At 42.8% G+C, this 14,782-nt stretch overlaps 1 protein-coding gene across 4 annotated transcripts in view; it reads right to left on the bottom strand.

Annotated features, from left to right (window-relative positions):
• Positions 1–613: 613 nt before the first annotated feature.
• Positions 614–14,782, bottom strand: part of LOC139275195 (beta-1,3-glucosyltransferase-like) — a 467,305-nt gene continuing 453,136 nt past the window's right edge. For all 4 annotated transcript variants that reach the window (XM_070892319.1, XM_070892320.1, XM_070892321.1 and 1 more), the window contains one exon: positions 614–1,083. In XM_070892319.1, coding sequence (XP_070748420.1) covers positions 910–1,083 — 174 coding nt within the window. In that variant the 3' untranslated portion in view covers positions 614–909. The remainder of the gene's footprint in view (positions 1,084–14,782) is intronic.

Here is a 14,782-nt window from a genome sequence, read left to right as displayed (position 1 = left end):
CCTATTTTCTATGTTTTTAAAGGTGGGTACATGGAGTTGAGATACAGATCAGCCACAATGTAATAGAATGTTGGAACAGGTTTGATGGCCTAAATAGTCACTCCTGTTCCTATATGTTATAGAGCTGCCTGAAAAGATTATGATGCTCATTTCTCTGGTAGTGCCATGGAGATCCTGGTAGAGGAAGCGACCAGGGGATGAAGGTGCTGATCGGCACCAAATGCCTCGCCCTATAGCTTGGCAACAGTGGGCAGAGGTGGTTGAGCATGTGAGTGCCAGAACTCTGACACCATGGACCAGGCAGCAATAGGGATAGAAATTCAATGATCTGACCAGAGCTGCTAAGCTTTGAGTCCCGTTCTCAGATTTCTTACAATCTACACTGGCTTGCAGTACTCTGCTGTAACCCCTAGCACTAGCAAGCCTTGCTATCAATTTTATTATCCATTGACTTGCATGGAGAATACAATCAGCCAGGGTGTAAAATGGACGTCAGGCAGGTTAGGTTAAATTACTCCATCAAGGTAATTTTTCAAAATCACAGTGGCCAATTTTAGCAGTAAATAGCACTTTTAGGGTCGTAAAATAAGTTATTTATATTTTTATATATATATCGATATAGATAGGATTTTATTTTTACAAAATTAGACACATTTTTTTAACATCAACAGAAAAGCATAAATTGCACAAACCTTCCAGAAATACTGTTTCAAATGCTGTCCAAGAGAATGACAAATACAATTCAGCATTTTACTTAGTAATATAAAAAGTATTAAAGCAAAATTATTCATGTGAATACACCTTTATAGGGTGTTGTGAAAATCACAATGCTATTTGCATTCAGTCTTAGTGAAAAGTAAGAGAACTATTTATTGATATATTAAAAATGCATATTGATTGATAAGGCATTCATAAATCGTCTCTTTCAATTTTTGGTTTCCTTATTATTTGGTGCAATACAGGGTCATCTTCATTTGCCAACCAAGTGAGATAGACTTCAATTGGATCAATATTCCAGTGTTTATGGAATGAAATTGGAACCTGGTGTGCAAGAAAGTCCTTTGGATAGTCCATTGGGCGTGCCTAGAAAATAGGTACAATAGAAAATGTTAGAGATTATTTTTCTGCAATAGCTGCTAGATTGTTCAAATTCTCTGAGGCACCGGCATTTATTAGATATCCCAACATGTAGCTTTTGAAAAATTATATCATGGTTTAGATTTTCCAAGGAATACTATCTATAAAGGAGCATCATATTATTGTTATATTATTTACTTCATTCCTATCACTGTTATACTTTCATTGGGCTGGAATTTTTGCTGTAAAAAAGGGCGCACAGCATTATTAATGTGCAAATCGTGCAGGGGCTTAAGAGATACGCAGCAAGTTGTGACTGTCCAAAATTTGCTGGTTGATTTATGTTGCTCCGCCATTTGCTTTGCACAAACAGCATCTTGCCTCAGTTATTTTTAAGAATTTGCTGCATTCGTACACTAATTGCCCGTTAAACTTGCCACAGAAAGTTACGTCTAGTAATTAATAGTGTAAGTACTTTTTAGCAATGTGAAAATTATTAATGACTGCCAATCAACCCTCTGACCCACAAAGTGAACAAACTGTGGAGTCTCATTACTTCAGATGGTGAATTGCTGTTGGGAGATTTCAGAAATGTAAAATTTCTGTTTTTGTCTTTTTTTTCTCTCTTAATCCAATCTTGCTTTCTCACTATTTCTCTTTCTGTACCTGATTTGACTCTAATTCAACCACTCTAATTCACCCTCCTCCTCAGTTCTTTCTTTGCCTATTTCTCAAATCTTAAATCTCATTGGTTAAGGAGCTAGTCTGTTGATTCCGCCATTCACTAAGGTCCCAGATGCCCTGTTGCCTTCACTATGCCATTATCAGCTCTCACTTCCAGCAAGTTAGGGTGCAAAACAATTTTGAGCTGAAGGGTGCAGGGAAAAGTATAATTAACAGCATACCCCATGAGATACCCAACACCAGCAAATTCCGGCCCATTAAGATGAATTTTTAAAATAAATTCTACAATAATGTCAGTGGTAATACTCTCACCTCTGAGTCAGCAGTATGTGGGTTCAAGTTCTATTCCAAATAGCTAAGCACACAATCCAGACTGACACTTTAGTGCAGAACTGGGGGAGCGCTGCATTGTCAGAGGTGCTGTCAAACCAAGTCTGCCCTCTCATATCGAAGTAAAAGATTCACAGAATTGCAGGAGAGCTCTCCCAGTGTCCTGGCCAATATTTATCCCTCAAATAACATCACTAAAACTGTATCTCATTGCTATTTTTGGGACCTTGCTGTGCACAAGTTGGCTACCGCATTTCCCTATGGTACAATAGTGACTACATTTCAAATAGTATTTAATTGGCTGCAAAGCGCATGGGTCATCCTGCGGTCATAGAATATTAATGCACATTCTTTACTTTTAATAACAAATGTGTTTTTTTGCAAAGTGTTCAATTCTTTAGCACTTAAATCTGATTTAATTAAAATCTGAAATAATTTTTTAAAATAGCAATATTGAAAAACCTTCCATTTCCTCAATCCCCGATGTACCTTTCAAATTATTAAATCAGTATTTTCGTTCCTGTACCAAAAAAAATCCATTATTTTGTAATGCTACTGTACATATAACAAAGCAAATGAGAACAGAAGGGAACTGAAATTTGTTATTATGATTCATTATTATTATAATAATGTTTCAAAATGTTATATAGATTCAATGGGCCCAAGTTCCCCCCCCCACTTAAAACGGCGCACTTCCATGAGATGCGCGACTTTGTAGGATAAAAACCGCGCCGAAAACCAACCTTGTAATTCTCGCCGCTCCTGGAACGTTGCACACCCGTGGCGTGATGCAGCAAAAGCTGTGGAGGTCGGAGCTAGTACCGTGCTGGGTCAAGACAGCTGACAGGGGGGGCGGGCGGGGCTAGGGCCCAGCATGGTTTTGATTGCCGGCAACGTTGCATGCGCAATGGGTCAGCAACCTTGGCAATCGGCCATTTAAAGGTAAATCGTGCTCAATGGGTCAGCCCAACATTGGCAATCGGTCAGCCCAACATTGGCAATCGGTCATATTTCAAGGTAAAGCGAGCTCAGTGATTTTTGGCTGATTTTAACCAATAAGGAAATTAAGGGTTACGGGGAGAGGGCGGGTAAGTGGAGCTGGGTCCACGGCCAGATCAGCCATGATCTTATTGAATGGCGGAGCAGGCTCGAGGGGCTAGATGGCCTACTCCTGTTCCTAATTCTTATGTTCTTATGGGTGCAGGAAGGAGTGGAAAGTCTTTTAAGTGATTTTTGGGTACCTGAAGGAGTGGAAAGGAGTGCTGCATGGGTGCATGCAAGGTAAGGACTGTGTGTCTTAAAAAATCACTGAGTGTAAACTCAATACAGCAATGCAACAACGTGCACCAAGAACGAAGAATTTCTTGCATGACGAAGTCGAGATACTAGTTAATGTCATTGAGAACAGATGGCAGGAGCTGGATACCAACAACAGAGGTCGCACAAAAGTGGCACCTGAAGAAATGAATAAACGCTGAAACCTAGTTACAGAAAAATACTGTGGAGTGGTGAATACCCCGAGATCTAGAAGCCAGTGTAAAAAATGGCAGGACCTTGGTTGTAGTTAGTGTAAGTAATATCTTCATTTTTCAATGGAATTGCAATTGTAAATGTGACCAGCTGTATATGTCCCACCCAGCAGAAAGATACCCTCTCTAAAAAGTTGCATTTTCATCTTTGCAGAAGAAACTGGCCCACAACAAAAGGGAAAGAACTCGAACAGGAGGAGGCCCGGCAAATCTGCACCAACTGACACCCTTGGAACTGAGGGTCACTGCTTTGATGAGTCGCACTTGGAAAAAAACAATCAGTACAGCACAAGCTGGGCCCACACGTAATAGAGAGGGTTAGTCCTGAAAATGCATCGTGACCCTTCAAATCAACCTGCTGCCTGGCCTGCTACGTGTGACACTACTCATGCCACCCATCCTGTGCTGCATTTGACTGTTCTGTTATATTTTGCAGAACATGATGCCAATCTTGAAGATGATTCAGATGCGTGCGATCCAGATCAAGGCGGGGTGGGGGGGGAGGTGCATGGATATGTGTTCATGGGAGAATGTTGAGATCGTAATATGGATCTGTCCATAGTGCAGGGCCTCATTCTGCTAGTCACTTCCATGAATTCTGGTCCGACATTCCATGCTTTCATCCCCTCCCCATCCTTGCGTAGTGCTTTAAGTTCGGATGCGACATGCCATTAATTTCTCCACGTACCCATTCGCGTATAGTGATGTATGTTCTGGTGCAACATTCCATGGTTTCACAGGTTCTGAGGTTGCGGGTCCCAGTGGTAGTGGAATGCAGCTTTGAACACCCAGGGCTCCACCGTCCCAGCCTGCTTCTCGCACTGGAGGGGTGCCGCGAGGCAGACCCAAGGCGAGGGGAAGGAGAATCCCACCAGGCTCTCCTGAGATGCATTGTGCAACAAATGTGCCTGAGGTTATGGCATTGGGTGTGGAGACCAATGTCCATACCCGATCACTCGTGGGCACCATCGGTGGGGTGGGTGATGAGGTAACGGCACTGTCGGGAGAAATAGCAGTAATGACACAGGAATTGAAGGCGGGAATGTCAGAGGTAGTGCAAACGATGGCACAGGCCATCAGGGAGGGCCTGTGTGAGGTAGCTGCTGCAATAAGGGCACACAGCCCGGCCAATCAAATGCCACTCCCACTGCAATCCCTGCACCAGCCTCTGTAGAGACCCAAGCCGGGCCCCCCACAATCCACCATCCCCACCACCACCCCCATGAGGAAGTGCACATTCACTGAGACGCGGATAAGAGATGGGTGCAGCCTTTCTTTGCTGTTGTTGTTGTTGTTGTTGGTGTTGTCGATTTTACTGTTGTAACTATTTTCAAATTGAAATTGTTTAGTAAGTTTTATAACTTTACAACTTTATAAGTGATCTTAAAGTTTTTAAGTGATCTTGGTGTGACTGTTTTAAAATTGAAATTGTTTTGTAAGTTTTGTAACTTTACAAGTTTATAAGTGATCTTAAAGTTTTTAAACTGATCTTAAAGAGTCATATTAAAGTAAAGTTTAATACAAGAATTATTTTATTGCACTAAAGTGACGCTATGTCTAAGCCACACTTCAGTTGATGGTATTCAGTGTCTCAAAATTAAGCAGCATTGAGTTACATAAGTGGCCTTGATCCTGTGCACTTTTTTCTAGACTTGAGTTGAGAACTGCTCTAGATGCAGGTTTGATTGAACTGTAATGTATTGCGTTTGCTGCATTGCTGTTGGACAAGCAGCAGATTATCAGATCCGTGACAAAGTGGTCCTAGAAGGTAGTATTTTTACTTCTTGTGTGTAATTATCAGTGCTTTTATAACTGTAAACTGTAATCAGCATCTCCTGGTCAACATAGAAATTTTAAAACAATGTAAATTGTAACTGTCTTATCATTCTAATAAAAATTCTTGAACTGGTTTTCATATTTTCTTTCACTTGGTTCTGTTACGAAGACCATCAGTACTTTTTATGTTCTATTCATTCAAGTTCTACATGGGTAGTTTCCAAGCATCTCAAATGTACTTTTCCTGAAAGATTTTACAGGATGATTTTCCAGTTGCCATGGCTGGTGGAACAGGTAATTGATCCCTAACTGGATCGCCAATGAGTTCTGCACAAAAAATACGGGCACTTAATTTTAATATCAATTTTAATAAACTCAATACGAACAAGGTAGCCATCAGTATAGAAGGAAATGCTCACTTTTGTCACCGTAAAAATGGGTTGAAAGAATGAAGTGGTTCAAGGGATACCAGCTTACTCAGAGCCCATATGAAAGTGGACTCTAAAATTAGATTCATGAAATCTGAATGTTTAATTTTGGGAGCTTTTTTTTTAATCCCTTGGAGCAAGATGTAATCATTGCACCAAAAGCAGACTGCCGGTATACTGTCCCACAAGGAAAGGGAAAGTGACTAGAGCGATCAAAGTGTCACCACGTGGGGAAAGAAAGTCGGGCGTGCAGCACCAATTCAGTCCCTGCAGAGCTCACGGTGGCCATTTGCCGAGGTCCCGACGACGAGCTGCCAGGCAACACCCGGGCCCGCAGAAGCTCCCTTAAATTCGACTGCGGTGTAATGTTGCAAGACGGTGGCAAGTCCATTGCCGGTCCGGACGAGCAGTGGGGAAAAACAGCGGGAGGAATGGAGAGAGAGAGAGAGAGGGAGAGAGAGAGAGAGCGGCTCACTGTGGACAGGCACACAGACTGGACGAGACAGAAGTCGAAAGAAGGGCCGCAGGCGAAGATCACGCAGGGCCAACGAGCAGCGGGGATGTGCAGTGTGGAGCGGCAGTAGGCAGCAGAAAAGATGAAGGCAGGGCTTTTGTCTTATCAAGCCAGGACACCTCTATCTCTCGCTGCCCATTATCTAACCGCAGACCAGCTGAACGAAAAGACCAAGCGTGCCAGGGCCGTCCCTGTCTCAAGCCGACCGAAACGGCTTCTCTGTGCGGCCGTTTTCTAGTGGCCGTTCAGCTCTAACACGACTCTCATCTGCTGACCCATCTTGCTCGTTTCGTTCCAGACAGACTGCATCGGGGGGAAGAGAGCCGCCAACTTGGCCCACATCCGGGCAGCCTTTACAGTCAGAGAGCCTCGAAGTGCTGCAGCAGTAATGAGCCTGCCGCCCATAGCCCTGGCCGAAGGGCGAGCCGGTGCGTGGTGCAGTCGGCAAGGTAGGACATTTTATTTTTTACTGATTGATTTATTTTTCATTTATTATTGATGATGTTGTGAAGATGTTGTGATGAAGATATTGAGATTGTGAAGGTGTTTAGTGCTTCAGAATCCTCTCACTTCCCTCCCCCCTCCCCCCGCTATCTCTGGCTACGTGCACTGATTTCTTATTTCACCGCAATGTTTTTCAGAGCGGACACAAGTGGCCTCATACGCTGGCCTAAGTTAGTTTGGAGTAACTTTTAGCTGGCTAAATTTGCCAAAACAGGCATAAGTGACTGGTAATGCCCCTTTTGGAAAAAAAAATTAAACTAAAAAAAAAGCTAACTAACTCACTTACACTGGAGCAAAATAAATGAGGAGAATTGTGATTTTTAAGTTATTCCAAAAAAAATCTAGTTGCTTCAAAAAAAACAAAGCAACTCCTGGGGAAATTTGGGCCCAATATTCCAACTGTGGTGTCAAAAGAAACAGAGTATAAACAGCCTCTCCTGGCCAACCTCTCATCTTCCACCCTCAGTAAACTTCAGCTCATCCAAAACTCTGCTGCCCATATCGGGGAAGGTGGCTCAACCGTGGCTACAAGGGAAATTAGGGATAGTGTTAAATCCAAGGAAGAGGCATATAAATTGGCCAGAAAAGGCAGCAAACCTGAGGACTGGGAGAAATTATAAATTCAGCAGAGGAAGACAAAGGGTTTAATTAGGAGGGGGGAAATAGAGTATGAGAGGAAGCTTGCTGGGAACATAAAAACTGACTGCAAAAGCTTCTATAGATATGTGAAGAGAAAAAGATTAGTGGAGACAAACGTAGGTCCCTTGCAGTCAGAATCAGGTGAATTTATAATGGAGAACAAAGAAATGGCAGACCAATTGAACAAATATTTTGGTTCTGTCTTCACGAAGGAAGACACATATAATCTTCCAGAAATACTAGGGGACCAAGGTCTAGCGAGAAGGAGGAACTGAAGGAAATCCTTATTGGTCAGAAAATTGTGTTAGGGAAATTGATGGAATTGAAGGCCAATAAATCCCCAGGGCCTGATAGTCTGCACCCCAGAGTACTTAAGGATGTGGCCCTAGAAATAGTGGATGCGTTGGTGATCATTTTCCAACAGTCTACCGACTCTGGATCAGTTCCTAAGTTCCTATGGACTAGAGGGTAGCTAATGTGACACCACTTTTTAAAAAAGGAGGGAGAGAGAAAACGGGGAAGTATAGACCGGTTAGCCTGACATCAGTCGTGGGGAACATATTGGAATCAATTATTAAAGATGAAATAGCAGCGCATTTGGAAAGCAGTGACAGGATCGGTCCAAGTCAGCATGGATTTATGAAAGGGTAATCATGTTTGACAAATCTTCTAGAATCTTTTGAGGATGTAACTAGTAGAGTGGACAAGGGAGAACCAGTGGATGTGGTGTATTTGGACTTTCAAAAGGCTTTTGAAAAGGTCCCACACAAGAGATTGGTATGCAAAATTAAAGCACATGGTATTGGGGGTAATGTACTGACGTGGATAGAGAACTGGTTGGCAGACAGAAAACAGAGAGTAGGGATAAACGGGTCCTTCTCAGAATGGCAGGCAGTGACTAGTGGGGTGCCGCAGGGCTCAGTGCTGGGACCCCAGCTATTTACAATATACATCAATGATTTAGATGAAGGAATTGAGTGTAATATCTCCAAGTTTGCAGATGACACTAAGCTGGGTGGCGGTGTGAGCTGTGAGGAGGATGCTAAGAGGCTGCAGGATGACTTGGACAGGTTAGGTGAGTGGGCAAATGCATGGCAGATGCAGTATAATGTGGATAAATGTGAGGTTATCCACTTTGGGGGCAAAAACATGAAGGCAGAATATTATCTGAATGGCGGCAGATTAGGAAAAGGGGAGGTGCAACGAGACCTGGGTGTCATGGTACATCAGTCATTGAAAGTTGGCATGCAGGTACAGCAAGCGGTGAAGAAGGCAAATGGCATGTTGGCCTTCATAGCTAGGGGATTTGAGTATAGGAGCAGGGAAGTCTTAATGTAGTCCAGGCCTCACCTGGAATATTGTGTTCAGTTTTGGTCTCCTAATCTGAGGAAGGATGTTCTTGCTATTGAGCGAGTGCAGCGAAGGTTCTCCAGACTGATTCCCGGGATGGCAGGACTGACATATGAGGAGAGACTGGATCGACTGGGCCTCTAATTACTGGAGTTTAGAAGAATGAGAGGGGATGTCATACAAACATAAAATTCTGACGGGACTGGACAGGTTAGGAAGAATGCAGGAAGAATGTTCACGATGTTGGGGAAGTCCAGAATCAAGGGTCACAGTCTAAGGATAAGGGATAAACCATTTACGACCGAGATGAGGAGAAACTTCTTCACTCAGAGAGTTGTTAACCTGTGGAATTCTCTACCGCAGAGAGTTGTTGATGCCAGTTCGTTAGATATATTCAAGGGGGAGTTAGATATGGCCCTGACTGCTAAAGGGATCAAAGGGGATGGAGAGAAAGTAGGAAAGGGGTACTGAAGTGAATGATCAGCCTTGATCGTATTGAATGGTGGTGCAGGCTCGAAGGGCCAAATGACTTACTCCTGCACCTATTTTCTACGTTTATACGCCTCTATCCCAACTCGTAAGAAGTCTCGTTCAACCATCACACCTGTGTTCGCTGTCCAGCAAAACCTTGATTTTAAAATTTTAATCCTTGTTTTCAAATCCCTCCATGACCTCACCCCGCCCCATCTCTGTAACCTCCTTCAACCCTAAAACCCTCCGAGATCTCTGTGCTCCTCCAATTCTGGCCTCTTGAGCATCCCTATTTTAATAGCTCCACCACTCGCGGTCTTGCCTTCCGTTGTCTGGGCCCTGGAATTCCTTCCCTAGAACCTCTCTGTTTCTCTAACTCTCTCTCCTCCTTTAAAATGTTTCTTAAAACCTGCCTCTCATCTGTCCTACAATCTTCTTAATGCGACTCAGTGTCAAATTTTGTTTCATAACACACCTGTGAAGTGCAATGGGGCATTTTACTATATTAAAAGGTGCTGTATTGTTGTTGTTGGAATACTTTTCACATTTTTGATAGCTATCAATTAGAGCTTTGGTAAATCCTGTTTTCCCACAATGTCAGTGATTAGCTCATGAAGTACAAGTCCAAGTGGCGGTATTATTTAGCTCTGCTCCTCAACATATATAGAGCTGCAGTTAAATCTGCTGTGAGATCATGAACCACATCTCCTTTTATTCATGTTCCTTAGCACAGCTAACAAGGTTGTACAAGTTTATATAGGAATATGTGATCAGAAGTTGAGGTGACTTTAGCACTGATAGCAGTCAGATTGTTTCTTAATTGGAACTTTGAGGCCAAGAAAAATAACCACTAATTTTATTACTAGTTCCAGACCAATACCCTGCTTGCTTAAAATAAATGTTTAACAATAAAGCTATTCTCGTGCTTTGAAGTGTTGAAGCACTATTCAGGAGGACAGTTGCCTGTTCATGAAAACCTTGTGATTACTGGTGGTGTATTATACAAAATGATAAAAGAGAAAGAAATGTAAGCAAATATCATTAGCCAGCTTCAATGGCTGGTGCTCCAAAAATAAGCTGTGGGAAAAAATCGCTAGAAAAAGCAAACAGAGAGTACGTGGACAAAAGCAAAATACTGTGGATGCTGGAATCTGAAATAAAAACAGAAAATGCTGGAAATCTCAGTGGGTCAGGCAGCATCTGTAGAGAGAAAAACAGTTAACATTTCAGGTTGACGATCCTTCGTCAGAACTGGCCAGTGTTCAAAAAGAATTCTTAAGAAATACTGAAAGGGGGAGGGGAAAAAAAGAACAAAAGGGAAGGTCTGTGTTAGGTGGAAGGCAGGAGAGATTAGAGTGACAAAAGGGATGATGGGCCGAACTGAAATGGTAATGGCCGGAGTTGGTCAAGTTGGGTGTGAATGGCGGAATAATGACCAGCTGCCATTGGAGACAAAGAGAAAAAAAACATAAGCTCGAAGGAGGTGGGTAGAAAGCGGGCCAAAGATGGACAGAGGTTAATCGCTGAGATTGTTGAACTCGATGTTGAGTCCAGGAGGCTGTAAAGTGCCTAAACGAAAGTTGAGGTGCTGTTCCTCGAGCTCGCGTTGTGATGAGGTGCTGTTCCTCATATGTGGACACAGCCACCTAGAATTTCTGTTGGTGTTCTCGCAATCTCCTGATGTAACTTAAGTAAAGATCTGCGGAAGCCCTGGGGAAATGGAGTATATGACTGTTTACACTGTTTCTCCAGGGCTCCTGTTGAAGTTACAGCAAGAGATCAGGAGAACCCCATGGAATTTCTCTCCTAGCATTTTCAGTTTCTAAATAAAAGAAAAATTAGCTCTTCCACCTCCAGTTCCATCCACTTTCAAGTGGGGTAGCCTAATATTTCCAGCATACAATCATTGTGCACCCCAAAAATACGAAGTTCTCATTCTGCAGCTGGAAAAATAGTGATTGGTGTTAGGAATGCATTTTTGGCAGGTATTCTTGGCCTTACAGCAGGTCCAATAGCTGGAATTGTGAGGGTACATAGGGGAAAAGCTGAGCTGATGGATCAGCTCCATTTGCCAATAGGACCAATGGATTGAGTGTTATTAGTGAAGACTGAAGTTGGCAAATGGGGAAGAACCAACTAATTCAAGATTGAAAGCACCAATCAGGAGTATAATTTGGGAACCCTTGTTTTACTATCAGTTTCCATTATGCACAGAGGAGCGAGATCTCCTCCATTTTGGTGGACCAGAAGAGGAAATGCTGGTTTTAAAGGTGACCATTATTGCCAGCGCAGTGACTATTTCTTTTAATGAGAATATGCACTTTTGTGAACACCTTCAATATAGCTAGATTAATTTTACAGAAAAAAATTAATCTCCAGAAGGTGACTAACTTAAAAAAAATAATTGTCCGAACGTAAAGGTGGCATTTGGCACAAAATCTCTGTGTGGATTAAAAAGCAGAAAAGGGAAAAAAGTTAGTGGTAGGAATATGTTATCGGCCACCACAAGATAAAATAGAGGTCGGTGTGCTACAGTGGAAGGTCATAAAAAAGGTGTGTGCCAAGATGCCTTATGTAGTCTTGAGGGAATTTAATCTTACTGACAGACTGGGACTTACAATGAAGATAATCCGCATGTGCAAGTGAGTTCATTGCACTACTTCACAGTGCATGTCATGCTCCACCTCACAGTCAACAAGTTTCCCGCTGGAGTGGAACTAAACTACAGAACCAGTGGAAACCTGTTCAACTTTCGCCATCTCCAGGCCAGATCCAAGACCACCCCAACCTCTGTCGTCGAGCTACAGTACGCAGATGATGCCTGCATCTGCACACATACAGAGGCTGAACTCCAGGACATAGTCAACGTATTTACTGAGGCATTCGAAAGCATGGGCCTTATGCTAAATATCCGTAAGACAAAGGTCCTCCACCAGCCTGTCCTCGTCGCACAGCACTGCCCCCCAGTCATCAAGATCCACAGCGCAGCCCTGGACAACGTGGATCACTTCCCATATCTTGGGAGCCTCCTATCAACAAGAACAGGCATTGACAACGAGATCCAACACCGCCTCCAGTGCGCCAGTGCAGCTTTCGGCCGCCTGAGGAAAAGAGTGTTTGAAGACCAGGCCCTCAAAACTGCCACCAAGCTCACGGTCTACAGGGCTGGAGTAATACCCGCCCTCCTGAATGGGTCTGAGGCATGGACCATGTAGAGTAAACACCTCAAGCACTGGAGAAATACCACCAACGACATCTCCACAAGATCCTACAAATCCCCCGGGAGGGCAGACGTATCAACATTAGCGTCCTCGACCAGGCCAACATCCCCAGCATTGAAGCACTGACCACACCTGATCAGCTCCACTGGGCAGGCCAGATAGTTCGCATGCCAGACACGAGACTCCCAAAGCAAGCGCTCTACTCGGAACTCCTTTACGGCAAACGAGCCAAAGGTGGGCAGCGGAAGCGTTACAAGGACACCCTCAAAGCCTCCATGATAAAGTATGACATCCCCACTGACACCTGGGAGTCTCTGGCCAAAGACCGCCCTAAGTGGAGGAAGTGCATCTGGGAGGGCACTGAGCACCTTGAGTCTCATCGCCGAGAGCATGCAGAAATCAAACGCAGGCAGCGGAAAGAGCATATGGCAAACCAGTCCCACCCTCCCCTTCCCTCAACGACTTTCTGTCCCACCTGTGACAGGGACTGTAGTTCTCGTATTGGACTGTTCAGCCACTTAAGAACTCATGTTAAGAGTGGAAGCAAGTCTTCTTCGATTCCGAGGAATGCCGATGATGATGATGATGACTTCAAAAATCTTTTCTTAAACAGCAAGCGTGCAAACCACAAGGGGAAGCCAATATTGGATTTGCGCCTAACTAATTGAAGTAAGGGGACATTTGGGATCTAGAGGCCATATTATTTTAAGGTGAAATGGGAACAGAACAGAAAGAAAATTAAGAAATTGGATTTTAGAAATGCAGACTTTAAGGGAATGAAATGTTCTACGAAAGGAATAAAATGGGGAAAGGACTATTTAAAAGGAATGGTGTGGAGGGAAAATGAGAGTGCTCTAAGGAGATATTTTTAACATTGCAGAAACAGTTTATTACAGAAACATGCTTGAGGGCCAAAGAATAAAACTAACATGGAGGAAAAGTCATTGGGGAGAAAGAAAAGAGGTGTAAAATTCTGAAACGTACAGAGAAGGAATAAGATAGGGAGAATTACAAAATCAGTTAGAGGGAGATCAAGAAACTGATGAGATGCAACGAGCAAACATGAGAGGAACATAGTAGAAAATATAACTGATAATAGCAAAGGATTCTTTCAGTATATCTTGAGCAAGAGAAGGGTAAAAGAGGGATGTTGAACTGTTTACCAGTGGCAGCGGGGAGGTAATGTCTGAGGGCAGAAATATTGTGGGATTTGAAATCAGTATTTTGATTGCTTTTATTGTTGAAAAGGAGGGATGCCTGAGCTGAGAGAGGTATAAATGGGTGAGAGCATACTGGAAAGCATTGTAGTTAGAAAGTTTCAGAGGCTGAAGCTAAAGAAGGCTCTGAAAATTTCCATCCGAAGGAACTATTGGAATTAGCTGAGGTGAGTGCAGATACCTTCATCGATATCTTTCGAAATTTATCAGAATTGAGTAACATCCGAATGGATTAGAAAGCAGCAAATGTAACCTCCATCTTTAGAAAAAAGGGAATGCAACCTTAAGCTTCATCTCAACTGTGGGAAAATATTCGAGATTGTGATGATGGATAGCATAAGGAATTATCGAGAAGGAGTGTGTCTGATGCAAGAGAGTCAGCATGGGATCAGAATGAGCTGGTTGCCGACTCTGAATTTACTCTCTGGGAAGAGGAGCATGAAGGGAGATTTCAACATCTTTAAGATTTTCACAGGTATTAAGAGTTGGATTTTGGAAGGTTCTTTTGCTGGCCACAGGATTTGAGGGCTAGTGGATATAGTTTAAAGTTAAACATGTGAAAAAAATAGGACAATTAGGCTACATTTTTTTAGTAAAGAGTGATAGAATTGTGGAACAAATATACCAGTGGGTGCTGGAACAGAAAGCCATGGCAGATTTTGAAAAAAAAGAACTGACTGAATTCCTATTAGGAATGGGGGTCACGGTTCCAAAATCATGGAAAGGAAACTGATGAGTGGTTTAAAAGGGTTGGCCAAATAAAACATTACTATCTTACAATACTTAAGGCTCCACTATATTTGGCAAAAAAATAAAAACACATGAATTCATTTGCAAAACAATGCATGCAGTGCAGTAATATAATTTTCAATTTCCAGAACCTAATTAAAAGCACTGAACATACACAAAAAAGTGAAATAAAAATAAATTGCTGGAAATACACATAAGGTCTGTCAACATCTGAAAATCAGGAGTTAACATTTCAAATTGAGATCATTTGTCACCTGAACCGTTAACCTAACTTTTTTCATTTCAGATGCTG

Source organism: Pristiophorus japonicus, chromosome 10, assembly GCF_044704955.1.
Source record: "Pristiophorus japonicus isolate sPriJap1 chromosome 10, sPriJap1.hap1, whole genome shotgun sequence".
Taxonomy (NCBI): Eukaryota; Metazoa; Chordata; class Chondrichthyes; family Pristiophoridae; genus Pristiophorus; species Pristiophorus japonicus.
This window is presented reverse-complemented; position numbering and strand designations above follow the sequence as displayed.